Source organism: Pelophylax lessonae (assembly GCF_965119305.1).
Source record: "Pelophylax lessonae genome assembly, chromosome: 11".
NCBI classification, from domain to species: domain Eukaryota; kingdom Metazoa; phylum Chordata; class Amphibia; order Anura; family Ranidae; genus Pelophylax; species Pelophylax lessonae.
Genome location: NC_138778.1, coordinates 195,908,514 through 195,931,711, shown reverse-complemented (window position 1 = coordinate 195,931,711; position 23,198 = coordinate 195,908,514). Strand labels below are relative to the sequence as shown.

The window sequence follows — 23,198 nt, the reverse complement described above, 5'->3', positions numbered from 1 at the left end:
CCGACCGCCGCAAGTAGATTTACTGCGGCGGTCAGCCCCTCACAGGCAAAGTGACGTAAATAAACGTCACTAGCTTGTGAGGCTCTGGGGAGCGAGCATGCGCCGCCGGCGGCACGCTCCCGCGCGGTCACGGACCCCCCCGCGCGTGTGACCGGCGGACCCGATGTCCGCCGCTCACTCTGCGATCGTCGGGGGAGAGGGAGAAAGGCCGGCAGCTTGTGTAAACAAGCTGCCTGTCATTCTCCCCTGTGTAGAAACACCAATCATACGGTTCTACTATGTAGGACCGTTGATCAGTGTAACTACAGCTCAACAGACAGCCAATCACAGTTAGAATCACCCCCCTAGGGACACACACAGCCCCTCCCTCTCAAATAAAGTTAACCCCTTCACTGCCAGTGTATTTTTACAGTAACAGTGCATATATATAGCACTGATTACTGTAGAAATGTCACTGGTAACCCCAAAAGTGTCAAAAATGTCAGTCAAGGGTCCGATCTGTCCGCCGCAATGTCGCAGTACCGCAAAAAAAATCGCAGATCGCCGCCATTACGCGTTAAAAAAAACCAACAAAAATGACAAAAATCTTGTTAGTAAACGCAATAACTTTTGCGCAAACCAATCAAAATACGCTTTTTGCGATTTTTTTTTAACCAAACATATGTAGCATATAACAAATTGGCCGAAAATGTTAAAAAATTTAGATTTTTACATTTTTTTGGGGGGGGAATTTCATATAAAAAAATGTGAAAAATATTATTATTTTTGCAAAATTGACGCTCTTTTTTTGTTTATAGCGCGTGATCAAAACATCGCACAGGTGATCAAATACCACCAAAAGAAAGCTCTGTTTGTGGGAAAAAAAGGACGTCAAATTCATTTAGGTACAGCATCGCACGATTGTCCGTTAAAGTCACGCAGTGCCGAATCGCAAAATACCCCCTGGTCAGGAAGGGGGTAAAATCTTCTGGGGCTTAAGTGGTTAACCCACAGGCTGAAAGAGAAATCCTAAGTATGTATGATTTGCCGTATGCTAAAAGCCTATATATTTAAAGGATAACAGTATTTTAAAAATATAGCAGCTTTTTTTAAAAAATATTCCTATTCTGCCCAGAGCTGTCCCAGGTCAGTGTAAGCATTTATTGGCTTGCATCTAACTTTTCTGCAGATTCCACAGATCAACATTGAACAGCCAATAAATTGAATCAATGGAGTAGATTTACTAGTGTAGTGGAGTAGTGCATTTAAAAGAAGCCGCTTTAAAATCTCCTGCAGCTGAGATGAGTCTGTCACAAGTTATTGTGTGCACCACACTATTGTAAATAGCTGACACTAAAAAACTATTGCAGCCTACCAATTCAACATTAAAGTAAAAGAAGGGCTCTTACATTTTTCTTCTACCTTATGGCATGTGCTGCTATTTATACTGTGTAATCAGCATGCATCCTAATTAGATGTGTGTGTTTGCATGAGGGGAGGTCTTTGCAATATTTCATAATACTTTCCTGTTTTATGTATTTTTCCTTTTTTTTTCTCTATTATCAGCTCAAAGGATCTGAAAATACACCCCCCCCCCCCCCTTTATGAAGAAATCAGGACCCCTTATGTCTCCTTTTGCCACTGATCCAAGCAGAAAAGGGACAGGGGTTGTTTGTTAGTTTGTGTTTTCTTTCTGCATGTGTTCCATTAAGATGTCCTATTACTATCTGTTCCAAAGATACAACATTTAAGGGGATCTAAAAAAAGAAGGTTATTAGGTTATTACCCTCCTAGGCCATGGTCACCAGAACAGGTGTCCTCACTGGAATATTTCCCCTTACCTCTTGGCTTTGTGAAAACTTTTAAATGTATATACACTGCTCAAAAAAATTAAAGGAACACTTTTTATCAGAGTATAGCATCAAGTCAATTAAACTCCTGGGATATTTGGTCAGTTAAGTAGCAGAGGGGGTTGTTAATCAATTTCAGCTGCTTTGGTGTTAACGAAATTAACAACAGGTGCACTAGATAGGCAACAATGAGATGACCTCTAAAACAGGAAAGGTTTTACATTATGTTTTTTGCCTACTCAATCTTTTCTGAGTGTTTTTCACTAGTTTTGCATTTGGCTAGTGTCAGTGTCACTACTGGTATCATGAGGCAATACCTGGATCCTATAGAGATTGCACAGGCAGTCCAATTCCTCCAGGATGGCACATCAATACATGCCATTGCCTGAAGTTTCGCTTTGTCTCCCAGCAGTCTTAAGAGCATGGAGGAGATTCCAGGAGACAGGCAGTTACTCTAGGAGAGCTGGACAGGGCCGAAGAGGATCCTTAACCCATCAGCAGGACCGGTATCTGCTCTTTTGTGCAAGGAGAAACAGGATGAGCACTTCAAGAGCCCTACAAAATGACCTCCAGCAGGCCACTGGTGTGTATGTCTCTTACCAAACAATCGAGAACAGACTATGGGGGTGGCCTGAGGGTCCGACATCCTCTAGTGGGCCCTGTGCTCACTGCCCTGCACTGTGAAGCTCGATTGGTATTTGCCATTGAACACCAGAATTGGCAGGTACGCCACTGGCGCCCTGTGCTTTTCACAGATGAGAGCAGGTTCACCCTGAGTACAAGTAATAGATGTGAAAGGGTCTGGAGAAGTCATGGAGAATGTTATACTGCCTGTAACATCATTCAGCATGACCGGTTTGGTGGTGGATTAGTGATGGTCTGTGGAGGCATATCCATGGAGGGACACACAGACCTCTACAGGGAAGACAATTGCACCCTGACTGCCATTAGGTACCGGGAGGAAATCCTTGGACCCATTGTCAGACCCTACACTAGTGCAGTGGGCCCTGGATTTCTCCTTGTGCACGATGATGCCCGGCCTCATGTGGCGAAAGTATGCAGACAGTTCCTGGAGAAAGAAGGAATTGATACCATTGAATGGCCCCTGCTCATCTGACCTAAATCCAATAGAACACCTCTGAGACATTATGTTTCTGTCCATCCAATGCTGCCAAGTTGCACCTCAGTCTGTTCAGGAGCTCAGTGATGCCCTGGTTCAGATCTGGGAGGAAATACCCTAGGACACAATCCGTCTCGTTAGGAGCATGGCCCGACGTTGTCAGGCATGCATACAAGCACATGGGGGTCATACAAACTACTGAGGACCATTTTTGAGATGCTTTAATAAAATTTCAGCAAAATGGACTAGCCTGCTGCATCATTTTTTCACTTTGATTTTCGGGGTGTCTTTGAATTCAGCCCTCTGTAGGGTGATAATTTTAATTTCCATCAAACCATGTGGCATCCTTTCATTCCTAACACATTACCCAGTCCATATCAGTATTGATATCCAGCATGATATTTTTCCCCATTAAGATCTGATGTGTTTTCAAAGTGTTCCTTTGTTGAGCAAAGTGTGAATTTGTTTGAGCAGTGTATTTAAAGTCTTTATATTTTCCATCGTTTCTGTCTTGGTGATAGTGGTCACAGAACAAAGATGATGATTCCATCTAGCCGGGACACAGACAGCAATAAAAAGCTGACAGGAGTTCTAATCCTTCACTATATCCAAAACTAAAAACAAAGTTGGGCTATACATACACTTTAAAAGATCTGATGTACAGTATTTTAATATGCCACTAAAGAACACTCCTTTTGGGTAACTTTTTTCCACAAAACAAAGTTATTTTAAACTTAGTACATTTCTGTCACACTCCTTTTTGTTTTAAACCCAATTTTTGTTTTTAACTTGTGACTTGCTCTGCCGAATTTGAGCAAACTGTTTTATATATGCAAGAAAAAGTCTGGTTGAAAAGTCCATCTAGTTCAATACAAGAATAAAAGTGAGTATGCAGATTGTATAACAGTGAAAATTTGCTGTCCCCTTAAACTAACTCAACACACAGCCATTAATGTCTAAACCGCTGGCAACAAAAGTGAGTACACCCCTAAGTGGAAATGTCCAAATTGGGCCCAAAGTGTCAATATTTTGTGTAGCCACCATTTATTTTCCAGCACTACCTTAACCCTCTTGGGCATGGAGTTCACCAGAGCTTCACAGGTTGCCTGTGGAGTCCTCTTCCACTCCTCCATGATGACATCACAGAGCTGGTGGATGTTAGAGACCTTGCGCTCCTCCACCTTCTGTTTGAGGATACCCCACAGATACGTAATAGGATTTAGGTCTGGAGACATGCTTGGCCAGTCCATCACCTTTACCCTCAGCTTCTTTAGCAAGGCAGTGGTCATCTTGGAGGTGTGTTTGGTGTCGTTATCATGTTGGAATATGCCCTGCGGCCCAGTCTCCGAAGGGAGGGGATCATACTCTGCTTCAGTATGTCACAGTACATGTTGGCATTCATGGTTCCCTCAATGAACTGTAGCTCCCCAGTGATGGCAGCATTAATGCAGTCCCAGACCATGACACTCCCACCACCATGCTTGACTGTAGGCAAGACACACTTGTCTTTGTACTCCTCACCTGGTTGCCGCCACACACACACGCACACACACTTGACACCATCTGAACCAATTAAGTTTATCTTGGTCTCATCAGACCACAGGACATGGTTCCAGTAATCCATGTTCTTAGTCTGCTTGTCTTCAGCAAACTGTTTGAGGGCTTTCATCTTTAGAAGAGGATTCTTTCAGGAACGACAGCCATGCAGACCAATTTGATGCAGTGTGTGACGTATGGTCTGAGCACTGACAGGCTGACCCCCCACCCCTTCAACCTCTGCAACAGTGCTGGCAGCACTCGTACGTCTATTTCCCAAAGACAACCTTTGGATATGATGCTGAGCACGTGCACTCAACTTCTTTGGTCGACCATGGCAAGGCCTGTTCTAAGTGGAACCTGTCCTGTTAAACTGCTGTATGGTCTTGGCCACTGTGCTGCAGCTCAGTTTCAGGGTCCTAGCAATCTTCTTATAGCCTAGGCCATCTTTATATAGAGCAACAATTCTTTTTTTCAGATCATCAGAGAGTTCTTTGCCATGAGGTGCCATGTTGAACTTCCAGTGACAAGAATGAGAGAGTGAGAGCGATAACACCAAATTTAACACACCTGCTCCCCATTCACATCTGAGACCTTCTAACACTAACCAGTCACACGACACCGGGGGAGGGAAAATGGCTAATTGGGCCCAATTTAGACATGTTCACTTAGGGGTGTACTCACTTTTTTTGCCAGCGATTTAGACATTAATCGCTGTATGTTGAGTTATTTTGAGGGGGCAGAAACTTTATACTGTTATACAAGCTGTACACTCACTTCTTTACATTGTAGCAAAGTGTCATTTCTTCAGTGTTGTCACATGAAAAGATATAATAAAATATTTACAAAAATGTACAATACCATACCCACAGTTGATCAAAAGGAAGGCAAAAAACCCAGCAAAGCATGATCCAATTTGCCCCAGCAGGGAATAAAAATCCTTCATGATCCCCCAAGAGGCAATTGGATATTCCCTGGATCAACTTTTATCTATCAGTTATATTATGTACATTTAGGAAAGAAGCCAGGCCTTTTTTTAAAGCAATCTACTGAGCTGACCAGAACCAGCTGTTGAGGGAGTCTATTCCACAATAGTACACTTCTAAGTCCACACAGAATGCACTAGTTTTAAAATTACCTTCACCACAGTAAGAACGCCTTCATTTGTTTGTGGGTCAGTTGTTATCTTGTAGTTATCATTATTGTTTCCTTCAATAATAGAGTACACTGCTCTCCACCCCGAAGTAAATGGTGTATCGTTGTCTATTACTCCAAATCTCAAGATGGTCAAATTAGCGTCATGTTCCGGTACGGAGGTCTGTAGCTGTTAGGAAGAAAGACACGTACGCATGCGTTAACTGGACTAAATGGAGGAACAGACATTTGGATTGTCCAAACAAAATACAGTCAATCACTTCAGCAATAATACATTTATCTGGAAACTAGTGACATCCGAGTTAACCATATTTGCACCTGGTATATATACCTTGCAGCCCTGCGTTGGATGTGTTTGTGGGATTATCTCCTCACCGGAGCGGTTCTCTCTCTTCCTAGCTGTTTGCTAAGGCAAGCTAGCCAAGTGAGCAAATGAATCTGACAAAGTATGAATGTGTTTTCGCTAATTATAGTCCATGGACTTTTGTAACCGAAAAACATTACTTTTGTGGTCACTGTAGGACTGATGCAATAAAATTGGAGAATTCAAAATTTAGCAAAAGAGAAAAACTTGCTATCAATAACATATCAAACCTCACCTTTTATTTTATGGGAAAAGTATACAAGAATTTTTATTGGTCACTTTCTGTGAGCTTTTTAAAGTATTGGCCACAATGTATACAAACCTTATAGCCTTGATTAAAGTAAAACAAAAGATTGCCCTTTAAACTCTACATGAGTAGCATCCTCAATCTAGGTAGGTTTTTAGACCCTCCTTTTTACATACCTTTTTTAATGCAGTCAGTTTGCACATAAAAATATAAAGTATGGCTTACACTAGCCACTAAGGAGGGGGAATAAAAACAGAGCAAAGTTATAATGGTCTTTGTTTAACTGTTTACTGCCCAAAGCAGAGGGAAGATTAAAAATCAATGTAACGCTGGAGGAAGCAAAATAACTATTCTGTTGTTCATTAATAAAATGACTGTGTTAGTCTACAGTCATGCTGAGAAACATGTTGTAAATGCAATCAACATTGATTAATCAGACACACAGGTTGATTCTAGCACAACGATGCACATCTTTGTTTTTTAAGTACATACAGATGGTGAGGAAAGTGTTGGAGCGTTGGTGTTTCTATCTAACACAGTCACATGGACCTCACAGGTGCTGCTCATTTGCCTCTGCACACCGCTGTCTTTTGCTTCAACCACCAGCTTGTACCTCCTATTAGTCTGAAAGAGAGATTTTATGAAAACAATCTATTACTGCATGATGACACTTTATTTTAAGCTTTTTAGTTTCTTATGTGCTCTGCTGTGAAGCTAGTTGCACTTTGCTTCCAACATCTGGACTTTCCCCCGCTGTGAACTAAGCAACACCCACCACCCACTCAATGAGGGTACAGTTTTTGGTGGCTGAGACACTCTTCATGTGGCATGCTATCTTCTTGGAGGGGGCTTGGCTATAAAATAAAAAGTATAGAAAAACAACAACACGAAAGTGACTAGCTCGGTTCATAACCACTTGTTACTTTCTCCCAACACCTATAGACTAGCAATGATACTGTAGATAGTATTCCACATAAATCAATCAAATCGCACAGTGATCCAGTCACATCACAAAATAAACATAAACATCAACAACCTTCATTTTAGAAAGAAGCATAATAGGGACCCCTCAAGGTCTCAAATTTTGGGGTATTGACAAGACCTACCCATTTTGGAGGGGTACCAACAGAGTGAGGGATTTGTCCAGATGTGAGACCAAGTGGATTTTTTCAACCAACACTCTAAGACCGGGTGGGTTGAATGTTGAACTAGACTGGAATTGCTTTATAAGTAATTATTCAGTGTATCCGAGATGGGTCCAATGTTGCGGAAAGTTATGTGGGCCGAGTTATTAGGTTTCAATATTTTGGAAATATATTTTTTTTATATATTTAATTTTTTGTTTGAATGTTCTTATTTGTATTTATTTAAATATATTTTACCAATTATTTTATATTTTGTAGACATATAATCTTTTATCTGAGATATACATGTGATTTTTTTGGGGTTTTTTATTATTGATCACATGTATCCTTAGTCTGTCTATGTTGAAGTATAATGTTATGGGTCTCATATTCAATGCATGATACGTTGGAAGTCACTCTGACGAGAGGACTTGGAATGCAGGAAGCTTAATTACACATATATATTAGACCTTTATATGGGATGCGCCCCTTTCGGAGTATATGGCCCGGAAGGAGTGGATTGTGTAGTGGAATGTGGTAAAGGGTGGGTTGGGAGATCATATACCCAATTCCATTCAATTATTTAGTATCATGTAGTGCAGGGGTGTCCAAACTATGGCCCTCCAGCTGTTGCGGAACTACGCGCCCCATGAGGCATTGTAAGTCTCTGACATTCACACACACATAACTAGGCATAATGGGAATTGTAGTTCCTGAACAGCTGGAAGGCCATAGATTGGACACCCCTGGTATACTGGATATGAGGATTGTTTTATTTATATATATTATTTGTTGATTGCTGATAGTCCTGTATATGGATTGAAGCTAATAAGACTGCTGTCTAAAAGCAGGAGCCTTACGGGGTGACCACTCCCTCAGACGAAGTTGTGATGACGAAACGTCTCAGATCGTGATCACGCAGCTACCTTGACCGATTGTGTGTGTCTCTCCCGGGAGCCCCAAGAGCAGCAAGAAGCAAGCCGTGAGCGGACATCAGCGGTGAGCTCGACACACACTATATGTGTATCTCTTCTTGACACGCTTTATCTTCTAATGTTTTGTGTACGTGCATTGTAACTGGGGGGGGGGGGGTCTGTTTTTTATGCTAATAAATGTTTACTGGATTACGCTATGAGTCCATCTGTCTTTATCCGGGAGCCAATGTGGTGAGAGGAGGTGTGTTGGCAGAGAGGAAGCTTCACGTTCCTATAAATGATTAAACAAAGGCATGCCATATCTGAGCTCTGGTGAATTTTTATTACCTAAGGGAGAGGTCTCACTAGGTGTGGTGACGGGTCCAGTGGATTTCTATTTGACTTCACTCTTATAAACGCTTACCATCACTGACACCCATTAGGAGTTGTTAAGGACTCTTAAAGACGCAGAAGGTGTATTTCTTCTATAAGAGCGCTGCTAATGCGGACATTTTTTTATTTATGCAAGGTGTAGGCATGATGGAAAATAAAAAGTATTGTTAAAAAGTCAAACCTGGCTCAGAAGTATTTCTAGCTATCAAGGTAACGTGAGGTGACTTGTGGTGTCTACTCTTACTTCACCTTAGAGAGGTATACAGCCATTTTGACAACTGATTGTCTAGGCCAGGGGTCTCCAAACTGTGGTCCATGGGCCAGATGTGGACCTTTGCTTGCCTTTATCTGGCCCTTGAGGCATATTCCTTCCATTGATATGAGACACTATTCTGACAACTGACACCAACAATGGTGCACCATGTCTCCCACCGACACCGACACCAACAATGGGGCACTATTCCTCCCAATGACACCAACAATGGGGCACTATTCCTCCCAATGACACCAATAATGTGGCACTATTCCTCTCACTGATAGCAACAATGGGGCACTATTCCTCCCACCAATCCCAAATGTGGTGATGTTTACTTTCATTGATGCCAGGAAAATTTCCACTTCTGTTAGCCTCAGTCTGGCCCACCAAAAGTCTCACGGACATTAAACTGGCCCTTTGTTCAGAAAATGTGTAGACCCCTGGTCTAGGTTGACAATACTTGGCCTTATAAAAGCAGGTAATGCTGCTAAATTAAACTTTTGCTTCAAAGGTTAGCCTGTGTGGAGGTGTTTGTGACTTTTTTTAACTATAGAGACACAGAAAGGGCCCCTCCTCTCACAGTATGTATTCCAGATTTTGTCTGCTATGCCATTCACAAGAGTAGACTGCTGTTGCAAACTCTCTAAAAAACACTACACTATATTGTCAAAAGTATTGGGATGCCTGCCTTTACACGCAAATGAACTTTAATGGCATTCCATTCTTAGTCCGTAGAGTTCAGTAATGAGTTGGCCCACCCTTTGCAGCTATAACAGCTTCAACTCTTATGGGAAGGCTGTCCACAAGGTTTAGGAGTGTATCTATAGGAATGTTTGACCATTCTTCCAGAAGTGCATTTGTTAGGTCGGGCACTAATGTTGGACGAGAAAGCCTGGCTCGCAGTCTCTGCTCTAATTCATCCCAATGGTATTCTATCTGGTTGAGGTGAGGACTTTGTGCAGGCCAGTCAAGTTCCTCCACCCCAAACTCGCTCATCCATGTCTTAATGGACTTTGCTTTGTGCACTGGTGCGCAGTCATATTGGAACAGGAAGGGCCCATCCCCAAACTGTTCCCACGAAGTTGGGAGCATGAAATTGTCCAAAATGTTTGGTATGCTGACAGCTTAAGAGTTCCCTTCACTGAAACTAAGGGGCCAAGCCCAACCCCTGAAAAACAACCCCAAACCATAACCGTAAAGATAGTTAGTTTGGGGTGGAGGAACTTGACTGGCCTGCACAGAGTCCTGACCTCAACCCGATAGAACACCTTTGGGATGAATTAGAGCAGAGACTAATGGGCCTTACACACTATAAGATTTTCTGAAGACTTTTTCCTTTAGACTTACCAAAACCAGATAATATGAGGTCAAACCTAAACACTTTCAATTTGTATGCAATCTGGCAGGCCCTTGCACTACATAGCAAAGGTACATCTGAAGGAAATCTAACCACAAAAGTTGGATAGTGTGTATCCAGCTTAAGAGCCAGGCCCTCTCCCTATCATCAGTGCCTGACCTCACAAATGCGCTTCTGGAAGAATGGTCAATAATAATAAACTGTTCGGCAGTGCTGTGAATTGGCAATCTGCATCTGTGGTGCCATACCTCATAATTTAGACAACCCTTGAATGAGATGAACCCCTTCTCTTCCTCTATGGTGAACTCAGCATTCGGGTCGGCAGGCGTCTGAGACAGGATAAAATAGCTAACCAGTGAGTTGGGACTGTTTTCATCATCCTTGTCGTAAGCCAGCAATGTGAAGACTGTATTACCTGAAGCAGACAAATCGCTTTGTTATGAAGAAAAAAACATACCAGTCCTCCGGACCAAAACCAGCAGACACACAAGGCCATCAGTGTCACTAATGACTATTCATTCTGCTGCCTTCTCTTTTATGCCTAACTGTGAAATTCCACAGCCATGCTCTGTATGAGGAAAAGATTAATATTAAAATGGCCACTGGATATTTTCTGAACATAAATATATTCTATATGCAGATGAAAGAATGAATATTTAGCCCCCTAGTTGTACTTTTATACACCGGATTTTCCTCAAGACTTAATGAATTTAAAAAGGCTCTGAAAAGGATTTGTTTGGTAAATAGTTAATTTTATACATGCTGTGCAAGCAAGTACAGGAATTCTGCTTTTACTATTGGGTTCTTTATCTTCTTATTGCAGTTAATACTGTCAGCTCATAGTGGTTAATTATTTCTTCCACCTACTTTTATGATAACCAGCATTTTTGCTATTAGAATGCTATACAGAGAACTAGAGACAAATTGCCAAAGGATCTAAAAGTCATTGCTTGTGTTGTATTGTAAATGAGAATGGCCACTTATGATTCTTACTATAATGTTTTTGTTGCTACTAGCATTTCCTACAAGGTTATAGAAGCAGAAACAAAACCATCCATACAGTTTAACCTGAACAATGCTCATTCTGTTATTGACAATAATTCTGCCTTGAAATATCAATGGGAAATTACATATTACAAGTATAGCTTTTGGTTACTTATCATGTTTTACATCTTGATATCTTGCCCCTGCCTAGTGGTGCGGCTGCAAACCGCAGGACAATCTCTGGATCTCGAGTCCTTACTATCTAACTTGCTAGATCCTCAGATCACATCCTACCAAAAAGGTACTAAGCTTTACGGCACCCCTTTACCCAACCCTCCTCCTTCTCCGGACGGTTATTACACAGATTATAAATCTAAAGTTCCAGAAATATGCAAGAAAGCTACTAAGTTTATGGTTGTTTCCACATGCACCCCCTTGTTTTGCCATGTATTATCATAGGAATGGTCAAGGCCATTAACACGCTGAGCAGTTGCCCGGGGCCCCCCTTGCCCAGCGACCCAGCCAAGCATTAGACCCAATTCCCCTGTGCATCCCACTGCCAAGCTTAGGTGGCAAGAGCCTGTCAGGCCACTTGGGTCGTGGAGAGGGAGCCCACAACTGCAGGAATGCCTGTCCGCCTCCAGGGGAACAGGCACACACAAGACAGTCGAGTCTGACTCCCATCCGTGTGCGTGTGTTCACAGGCCTCAGCCTCCAAACTCGGAAGCTGTCATTAGGCTTGCACTGTTGTACCAATAAATATAGCCTTATCGATAATTTGAATTGTTATTCTCGTGGCTGATTGTGTAGGCAGGGCCCCAGTGCACTGCATTGCCCGGGGGACGTTTAATGCTCTTAAGATGGCACTGGGAATGGTCATATATCCTGGACATGCAACTTAATTTCCAGATCTGCAGGTTCATCTGTATGCTGTGCATGTGTGCTCAAATACACATTGATTTGCAAGTTTTTTGTGTTTATGTGTGTTATGTTGAGCAAATGCATACAATTTCAATGGTCCCGAAATGCATATCCATGGGCCAAAAAGAATCTTGGCTCCCTTCATTATTTTTAGCACGCTGCAAGGCAATTGATGTGTTTTTGTTGAGTGCTTTTCAGGGAGTGCTGTCAGCTGCTAGCAGGCTTCTAACAAGCTTCACATAGTGCTGAAGCTTACTATCTGCTCCATTTAAATTGACTTTGCTCCCTTTAAAGTATGGATTAGAACAGCTATTAGGTTTTTTTTGCATTCTGTTCCCTTGTTAGGGAGATTTGCCCTCTCTATTTGTCCCGTTTACCATTATCATTGAAAGCAAAGTAAAAAAAAAATCCCAAATTTTGGGTTGTTCCTAGAAAAGTAATAGAAGGGAAACCTTCTAATGGAGTTCTGGTGACCTTTGGGGGGGGGGGGGGGCACAAGGGATTCCCTTTGCATGGATTTCCTTTCACTTCCAGTTTTGGCTATGGGAGCAGAAGTGAAAATAAATCTCCCCAATGCATCCCTTACTTTTCCAAAATGGAAAGAAATTTGCTTATAGTTTTACTTTAAGATATGTATCTAACAATCTAACAGTCCTTTTACAGGAGCTATACCACCTTATAGGATGCATTTTTTTGAGATAGGAATTAAAACAGTACATCATCTGAAGATATGATTTGTGTTGTACTTTTATGTTATCCTATTTTTTTTCTATTGAAATCCATTTTGTCCACTAGAAACATCTACTAGGAAAATATAAACATATTAATATTTGATAAATATGCCCCATACAGTTAAAAATGTGTCTTTTTATTTAATATTTAGACATTGAAACCTAGGTGTTTATTTACTCACTGCTATTAGAAAAACATAAAGACCTTTTTTTTTCCAAGAGCAAATAAGCTGATGTATAGTCCTGACAGGCACAGTTTATTACCATTACATCAGATAGCAATTTGTGCCTAGCTGTGCAATTAGCAGCAAGCCGAGGAGAGCAAATGAGCTGACCCGACAGCAGCGAGCAGATGGTACATCGAGTCTTCTATCCATACTGTACCTTGCACAGCGCTTTCATCAACAGAGACGTAAAAAGTCTTGTTTTTGAACTCTGGGGCATTATCATTAATGTCCAGGATCTTCAGATGAATGCCGAGTCTTGTACCCACTTTCCTGGAAGTTTTGTTGATGGCGTTGAACTTCCACTGCATGTAAACAAAAAAGTAAAAGTTGCAGAGAACTTTGGCAGGCAGCACAGTTTAAGCAAGCTTGTCAAAGGCAGTAGCAGTGGTGAGGTATACCGTGGCAGCTGTCGAGAACAGAGACTACACCAGATGGAAAGTTGCGAGCAATTATCTGTTAGAAAGATGATCGTTTTTAATTGGGGTGGTAAAACTTATATCCGCGTGATATTTTCTTCATACGAAGCAAAAAAGTACAGCCGGTGCTGAGCGTGGCAAAAAACAAAATGCTGGTAGTAGCTCCTGTGCACATGTTCTTAAAAACTATTATCTTTCACCTGTGGTTTTATCCATTCTCTTCTTGAACCTTTTGACAATCAGATAAAGGTTCCACGTTTTCAAGATTCATGTAAAATGCTGTCATTCTCCAGAGCATAAACCAGCATGCTCTGCCAATTTGAGTGTGTTTGTATTTATAGACCCACCAGTTGGGAGATAATCCAGGTGGATGTTTGATCAGTCTTGGCTGCATGTACATCTGCCTGATGTTCTGCACTGTGCCACATTCAAAGTGATTCTAAAGCCTCGTACACACGCGTCGAGAATCGGCTGGGAATTTACGTCCGACGACTGATCTGCCGATTTTCGGCTTGTTAGTATGATGCTTCCGACAACCGACTCCGACTTTTCGGCCGAAAAAAATCTGGTGTGCAGGCTATAAAATTTTTGTCCGCCGTCAAACACGGCCGATTTTCGTGCAGTCAGTACAGATTTCGGCAGGGAAACATCTAATGAGCAAGACTGGGCATGCTCATGCTCAGAGAAGAAAGAACACAAAGAAAGCAAACCAACACATGACATCACTTCAGAAGTAGAATTTTGTTGGGCGAGAAAATTCGCGTGCAGTCTAGGCACATTCCAACCAACAAAACGCCACTCTGGACAAAAGACAGACGATCAGTCGGCCGATAATCGTTGCGTGTGTACTAGGCTTCACTTTCGTTGCAATGGGAAGAAGGATCTAGTTAAAGCAATCTTTAAAATAGAATTCATGCGTAACACTAACATTTCTGCTCGCTCCTCCTGCCTATCCTGGATTAACATCTATATTCTTATCTTATTTATTTTTTTGTGGCTGCTCTGGTCTGATCACGTGATCCTGCAGCTGGTCTCTCCTGTGTCCATGAGCATCAGCTGCACGGAGGAGGCAGGAGCACCAACAGCAGCTGTGCCATGGGAGTCTTTGGGTGATGGCACAGCCCCTGGAATTCCCATGACATAGGAGCCGGTGTTCCGTGAGAATTACCTACCCGTGAGAAAAACCTACCCTCGTCACTTCCGGTGTACGAAAGTGTCTGTAACGCCGCGGAATTACATTAAAACAGCTCGCCAGAAATATCATGTGATCTCCACTGCTATCCCTGACACTTCCCTGGTCTTGTCTACTAAATATAAAACCGGCGGCGGCTGTATGACAACATAAATCACGGAGCCGCCAGCCGCTTTTATATTTAGTAGACAAGATCAGGGAAGTGACAGGGCAAGGAGTGGAGCTTACTCATATTGCAGTACAGCTGTTTTAATGTACCCGCCGCGATGGTAGGTTTTTTCCACGGACCAGTCATCATTTCAGACTAGTGCGCATGCGCACTAGGGGCTGTGAGCATGCGCACTGCCAGGGTAGGTTTTTCTCACGGGGTAGGTAATTCTCACGGAACACCGGAGCTGCAGGATCACATGACTGGACCGAGTTAAAATAAAACTAAGTATACTAATGCTGTTTACACGGGATAGGTATTATAGGTGGGAGGAGAGCGGAGGGAACATTTTTAGTGTTGGGATTGAATTTTACTTTAACGTTTTTTTCTGTAGATGATCTCCCATCACCAAATAAGCCAACTCTTGTGTATAGCGTACATTCTGTAGTCTTACAGCCCATTTATTTTAATAGGTATAAACTTGCCCACCCATAAATACTGTTGTATCACCAGAATAGGACATGAGAGAAAATATCTCTGATGGGGACTTAACACTTTTTTATGTAGAGAGGGGAAAGTTTGAAACCCCTGTTACTGCTGTCTCGGGTACAAGAATTTGACCTTGTGCACACTAGAGGTTTACAAATCAGCATCTAGGTTTTATTGTCAAAGCTCAATTGAATAAGCCGAAGTTAGAAGCTGATTGGTTACTTTGCACAGCTGTACTAGATTTTGTGTGCACCAGTTTGTAAATCTCCTCCTATGTGTCCATGTGCAAAGCGCTTAGGTCCCTTTCTCAGGGCTCCGTTCCGTTGACTGAGCCGTTCTCCTCAGCGGGGGATCAATCCGCCAATCCCCGTTGAGCAGGCAGTTGACAACTCCGTCTCCGCTCTGTGTGGGGAGATGGAGGTGTCAGATCCCCGCTGTCCCCTATGGGGGAATTGGATGAGAACGGACCGCCTGTCCGTTCTCATGTAATCCACCAGACGGATTGAAAATAGGGTTTTTTATCCGTCCGGATTTGACGGACAAGATCAGATCGGATGTCAGCAGACATGTCTCCGCTGACATCCGTTGCCCCATAGAGATGCATTGGGCATCCGTTTAGATCCGCCTGAAAAACTGACAGGCGGATCTGAACGGTCCGCATTTGTGAAAGGGGCCTTAACCTCCTAGGCGGTAATCCCGAGCGTGACTCGGGGTTGGTTTTTCATATCAGGAGCGGTAACCCAGAGTCACGCTCGGGGTGGATTGCAGAGAGCGCAGCGGTGTTCTCTTACCTTATCCTGGCGATCCAACGATGATCTCTCATTGCTGAGATCGCCAGCCGAGAGTCCCGCCACTCCTCCGTCCCTCCGTCGGTCTGATCACTTCCTAGTTCCGTTCCCTGCAGCAGCAATGCTGCATGGGAGCGGAACTAGGGAGGGAAATTCAAAAAAAAAGAAAAAAAAAGATGTTGCACAAAACACAAAACACATTTTGTATTATATATATATATATATATATGCACACACACACACACATATATATATATATATAAAATTATATTGTTGATTCAATTATAATTCATGCGTTATATATTATATATATATATATATATATATACACACATATATATATAATATATAATGCATGAATTATAATCTAATCAATAATATAATTTTATTATATATATTATATATTAAATAATAAAATAATATTATTGATTCGATTATAATTCACGTGTTTGTGTTTCAAATTTATCACATCTGGGATGTCTACTAGAGTCTTGTTTTGGTCAGGTTTAAGTCAGTAATTACTAAGAATTGTAGGCCTATAATACATAACGCCAAATTTCCATGAAAACAATTGTACCGCTTTTGGTATGTAATTCCTGACATAATCATACCGCCAGGGAGGTTAAGAGGCAGAAAAAAACACTGCCAGAGCGTCTAGAGGCAGCAGCATTTTGGCAGAAAAAAAAATGATTGACACGTGTATATGTATTTGCACATGTGCTAACGCAAAGTGCCTTAAGCACTTGAGCATTAATTTATTTCAGTAGCCAGAATAAAATAATTTAATTGGGCAGAATCATTTATTCTGGCCACTGAAATGAATTGACCCTCAAGCACTTGACCAAAAACATTTACAAGCATCAAGCATTTTTTCTTCTGCCAAAACGCTGCTGGCAGGAGGTAAGGTGTCTAGGAGAGATGGGCAAACACCTTGTGTGCATGAGGACTTAACAGGAAACCCTTTAACCATGAAATCCAAACTTAAAAACAAAAAACCTATTATGATGTTCTTTTCCCCACCTTATAGAAATAAATAACTTACCTGAAACAGAGGGGTGGTTTCATAGTCAATTTTCTGATGAACGTAAATTGATCCAGTGTCTTCGTTAATGTGGAAAAGGCCTTTGGGATCTTCGTCTACTCCTTTCCCCTGCAGCTTGTACTGCAGCTGAAAACCTTCCTCCAACTGCACCTGCCAGATACCAATCACAAGATTTAAGCAAAGGCAGAAGTAAAATGCCATAATTAATCTGCACTTGCCAAGCTTGCCCACAAGGCATATGCAACTCCCCAGTACAGCCTGGGGGCGGCAGGGCCCATTAACCAAAATCCAAGTCAAGCAAGATTATATTCATAATGTCATTACTCTGTGTACTTTTTTTTTTTTTCTGTAGTAGACAGATCTGAGACACAAATGTATGACATTTATTCACTAGATATCATACCTTTTTTGTTAAATGTTTAATACTTTTTATAGCTGCTTTAGAGCCCATTCACACTTGTGTGTTGTGGCAATGCATTGGGTTAGAGTGCGTTTAATACAGCACATAACACGCCACCTCTGCGTGGTGCCATTCATTATGAATGGCACCCCAATGCTTTGTACAGTGGCACAGAATGCATTCCAGCCCATCACAAAGCATTTACTGTTTGAAAAAACCTGCATGACCCTTCTTAGACAACTCAGCACAGTACAACATATTTTGTGGTATGTTTGCAGCCCATTCATAGCGAATGAGCTGCTTTAATGAAATGCACGTAATGCGTGCTATAACCCTTGCTAACACATGTGCATTAACATACTGCAAGAAAAAAACTGAATCTGCCCTTAGAATATATTCCCGCAGTTTATATATATATATATATATATATATATATATATATATATAATCTTTATTTTACATTTTAGGCAATCCAAAACCTAAAATAAGAAATGGGTAAAAAGTGGGGAAAAGTAGATCACATTACTAATAAACACTGATAAAGGTAGCAATGTAAGCCATTACAGTATAACCATTGCAAGCCCTCCCCTGTCCCAGATTTTAGATCTAAGTGGACAATCCCCTCAAACTCTGGGGGGAGGGATGGCTTGCATAGGAAACTGAGCACAATATTGCAGTAGGTAAGAAACATATAGGACATTAATACCAGGCATCTAAAAATCGGCTGTCACACCTGGTTCATTGGCTGATGAATCATTGCAAGATTAGGGTAGTTGGTTCTAGTTCTGGTTCGCCTGGGCAAGTGGCCTAAATGTAGGATCTGTCAAGGCTGGTAAGGCAACATCCAAACTAGAGGAAACTGGGGCCGAGATAAATACATGATTCCACCATGAGGCCCAGATAGAGTCAAAGCGTTCTCGAGTCCCCCTGCTGGTGGCAATCTATTCCTCTGCCTCCATGATCTCCGTCACCTTCATAATCCAGCCCTGCTCCCCCGGGACACACAGGCTCTTTCCATAGATTAATATAAGGAGTTTTGCTGCGCTGAGTAGGTGAGGTAGAGCACTACATTTACAGTGGGAGAGAGGAATGGGGGGATTTGGAGCAAAAAGTGCTTCTGTTAGGCAGGACACTTAATACCAAGACTATTCAATATGTGTTTACGAACAGTAGACCAAAAGGGCAATAACAATGGAGAATCCCACCGTATGTGGAGGAATGTTCCCCTTTGACCACATTCGTTCCAACCCAGATCAGAGACAGATGGGTATATTCTGGCATGGGTTCTTTTAACTATGAATTCATATCACCCAGAAAATTAGTTTGGATTTTTAGGTGTACGGCATGTGTGGGTTTGAGCAACATACTCTAAATACCCGTGTTATTGCACTACAAGCAACATTGTTTTTTTTTTCTTTGACCCAGCCCCTTCATGTCGAAATGCTGAATTATATAAATAAAAAGCCTGAAGCCTGCACCGAAAAAAAATAAAAATTCTTGCCAAACTGCAGGTGGTGACTTCTTCAAGGGTACTTTGTCACTTCTTTGTCAACGAAGATATTAAATACCCACTGCCTGTACTGATGGTCTCAGCGGTAGTGAAGTGAACCCAAACCGCGGATCATATTTGTTTTACACCAGCTCATAATTACAAAATTGCTTATCACTAACCTAGCCAGTGAGCTCCCAGTGACGTGCCTGTAAATCTCACACAGCAAAGGTCTACAATTTTGTTTATTAGTTTGTTTTTACAGATGACCTTGCATCTTTCTTTTGTATATATATAAAAAAAAAAGAAAATGTTTCTTTTTTTTTTATATACTTTTTATATTGCAGAACAGGTATGTGTGTTTTTTTATATCCATTTACTGCCAAATATGGTACATTGCTAGTATAACTAGAATATATCAACTGTAAAAATAATTGATGTTTGCACAAACACAAAAGCAGCAATTAACATTTTAACAGAATAAAGATGAGGGGAGGGAGAATGGAATTAGCCCTTCAAACTTAAGATATATTGTATGTAACAAGGTAGTAAAGTTTAGCATGCTTAGTTTTCTTTTGGTTTTACATTTAGGATCAAGTGAAACCGCATGAAAGGTGATTTACAACAGGCAACAGGTGTTAGCTACAAAGCTGTAGGCTGTTTTGAGGTGTGTCAGCACAGAATATGAATATCCATCATACCATCTATTAATTGTAAGTATGTTTGTGCAGTTCCAGTACTCTGTACCTAAGGATCATGGCACATGGCTGTAATCATGGGTTAGTGTGCATATGACAGTATTTTTTGACTTTCTTCCAGGAGCATTTATCTACAAAGCATGTGTGTAATTTTGTTGGATTCTAGGACAATATCCCCCCAGACAATATCCCCCTGGACAATATCCCCCTGGACAATATCCCCCCTGGACAACATCCCCCCCGGACAATATCCCCCCGGACAATATCCCCCCTGGACAACATCCCCCCGGACAATATCCCCCCTGACAATATCCCCCCTGGACAACATCCCCCCGGACAATATCCCCCCTGGACAACATCCCCCCGGACAATATCCCTCCTGGACAACATCCCCCCGGACAATATCCCCCCTGGACAACATCCCCCCGGACAATATCCCCCCTGGACAATATCCCCCCGGACAATATCCCCCCTGGACAACATCCCCCCCAGACAATATCCCCCCTGGACAATATCCCCCCGGACAATATCCTCCCTGGACAATATCCCCCTGGACAATATCCCCCTGGACAATATCCCCCCTGGACAACATCCCCCTGGACAATATCCCCACGGACAATATCCCCCTGGACAATATCCCCCTGGACAATATCCTCCCTGGACAACATCCCCCCGGACAATATCCTCCCTGGACAATAGCCCCCTGGACAATATCCCCCCAGACAATAGCCCCCTGGACAATATCCCCCCTGGACAACATCCCCCTGGACAATATCCCCCCTGGACAACATCCCCCCGGACAATATCCTCCCTGGACAATATCAACCTAGACAATATCCCCCTCTAACCCTAACCCTATGTCCAGAGGGATGTTTTCCGGGGGATATTGCCCGGGGGATGTTGTCCCGGGGGGATATTATCTGGGGGGATGTTGTCCCTGGGGGATTATGTCCAGGGGTATGTTTTTCGGGGGATATTGTCCCGGGGGATAATATCCGGGGGGATATTGTCCTGATACCATTTTGTTGATGTCCCATTCCTTGTAATTAACCATACAACCCATTCATAGTGTGGGAATCTACAGTACTTCATGTTCAGAACAAGTTTTACTATAGAAAAATCCTATAAAGCCCCTATCAATGCCAACGGCTCTTTGTATGCGATCTTTAGTACCAAGATGTTAACTTTTGTCATTAATATTTTTGTTTTTCACAGATTATGAGGGATACCCATGTGTGATACATCAATAGGTAAACACAAACTAATACCTTAACCACTTGTCAACCGCCGTCCGCCGTGTATTTACTGCGGCAAAGTGGCGCTGATGCGCGAAACGATGTACCTGTACATCGTTTTGTTCAATAGCCACTAGATGGGGCCATCGCACTGCTGGAGGCACAAACGCACCGTGATTGGCTAGCAGGGATGTCAATCAGTGGGTCGGGCAGACCCAATGTCCGCAGGCCACCCCCGATCATCCCTGAGAGAGGCAGAACGAAGATCTGCCTATGTAAACAAGGCAGATCGTTGTTCTGCAAGGGCACAAGATGGAGATCTTGTGTTTCTGATCTCTGTCTTCCCCCAATCAGTACAACCCCCCCCCCCCCACTGTTAGTAGGCACCCCCTAGGGACACACTAACCCTTTAATCACCTCTGATGTTAACCCCTTCCTGCCAGTGTCGTCAGTGCATTTTTTTGGGCATTCCACCACTGTGGGGAGGCCCCAAAATGGCAGGAAGAGGGCTCACTGCAGAACTTGTGAAAGAGTCCCGCTGCTGGACCATAATAAAGGGCCTTGCAATGAGAGTAAAGGGCCCCAGGATCAGTGGGAAGAGCCCCGGCCTTGAAGGGAAGGGCCCCGGCCAGGGGTCTGGGGGGCCCTTCATGGTTTCTTGCATCAGGGCCCTCAAGGTTCTAGTTATGCCTCTGCATATCTACATGTATTTTGAAGTGCAAGCCTGAATGTGGTCAGGTATTAGCACATTGCTGTCCTTGTATAGCAGAGCTGGTATGTGAGGGGAAGAAGCAGAAGGAGACTTCAGTTCAGGGACGAAGAAGCATGCTGATGGGAGGAAAGAGAAGAATGATCTAGAGATGAGCTTATCATTGTGCTGCTTCTTTTTTCACGGTCTAGTCACACACTTGAACAGGTCCAGAATAATCTGGGCTCAGAGTAAAAGAGTTGGATAGCTATGAGACTGAGGACATCAAGCTGCAGAAAAAAATACTGTAGGGAAATCTCTAAATTAAAGGTGACAGCAGACACTGCTTTTGTTTATCTGTTAATAGGATATTCATTTTTGCTTTTGGCCAGAGTTCAGCCCTAGTCTCTCAGGATTGCACGATGCTCCACTTGTTTGTGCATGATTGCTACTACAAGCAAATAATCACTAATATTTTAGTTGTGTGATAAAGCTGCTACGAATTGCTAATGCAGCTCTAGCTTAAGGACCATGTCAGGCTGACTGGCAATTTTGTAGCTGCGATCATTGGCTGCTACAAATCTCTAATGCCAGTGGTTCAAATCGCTAGTTCTAGTAATCACTATAGTTCCTGGTGATTTGTTGCTAAGAAGCAATTTATCGCAGCTACAGGTCAAAGTGGTGCTAGATCATTACGTTCCTGTTTGCTGCTACTTATCACTCCTCCTTCAGCGATTTTTAGCTAAGCCATAGAGGGAATGGCAGATCAATTTGTCTTAGACAAGTTTTTCACTGACATTAAACTCTGCACAAGCTCAATTAACCACTTCTGGACCAGAAGATTTTCCCCCTTAATGACCAGGCCATATTTTTTGCAATTCGGCACTACGTTATTTTAACGGACAATTGTACGGTTGTGCAACTCTGTACCCAAATAAAATTGATGTCCTTTTTTTGCACAAATAGAGCTTTCTTTTGGTGGTATTTAATTACCTGTGCGATTTTTTATTTTTTGCGCTATAAATCAAAAAAGAGCGACAATTCTGAAAAAAAAAACATATTTTCCCTTTCCCTTTTCCCTTTTGAGAATATAACATTCTCAAAAAAAAAATGTAAAAATTAAAATGTTTTAACATTTTAGGCCAATTTGTTTTCTGCTACATATTTTTGGTAAAAAAAAAAAAATCGCAATTAGTGTATTTTGATTGGTTTGTGCAGAAGTTATTGCGTCTACTAACTACGGGAAAGATTTATGTCATTTTTATCGTTTTATTTTTTTACTAGTAATAGCGGCGATCTGCGATTTTTAGCGGGACTGCAACATTGTGGCGGACAGATCGGACCCCTAACTGACATTTTTTACACTTTTGGGGGTAGCAGTGACATTACTACAGTAATCAGTGCTAAAAATATGCACTGTTACTGTAATAATGACACTGGCAGGGAAGGGGTTAA

The 23,198-nt window shown here is 42.2% G+C and overlaps 1 protein-coding gene across 1 annotated transcript in view; it reads right to left on the bottom strand.

The window, feature by feature from the left end:
• Positions 1–23,198, bottom strand: part of LOC309567551 (cadherin-like protein 26) — a gene marked incomplete at its 5' end in the record, with an annotated part of 147,713 nt that overhangs the window by 58,012 nt on the left and 66,503 nt on the right. Inside the window, 5 exons of the mRNA XM_082272935.1 lie at positions 5,624–5,809; positions 6,744–6,875; positions 10,544–10,710; positions 13,316–13,460; positions 17,234–17,383. Coding sequence (XP_082129061.1) covers positions 5,624–5,809; positions 6,744–6,875; positions 10,544–10,710; positions 13,316–13,460; positions 17,234–17,383 — 780 coding nt within the window. The remainder of the gene's footprint in view (positions 1–5,623; positions 5,810–6,743; positions 6,876–10,543; positions 10,711–13,315; positions 13,461–17,233; positions 17,384–23,198) is intronic.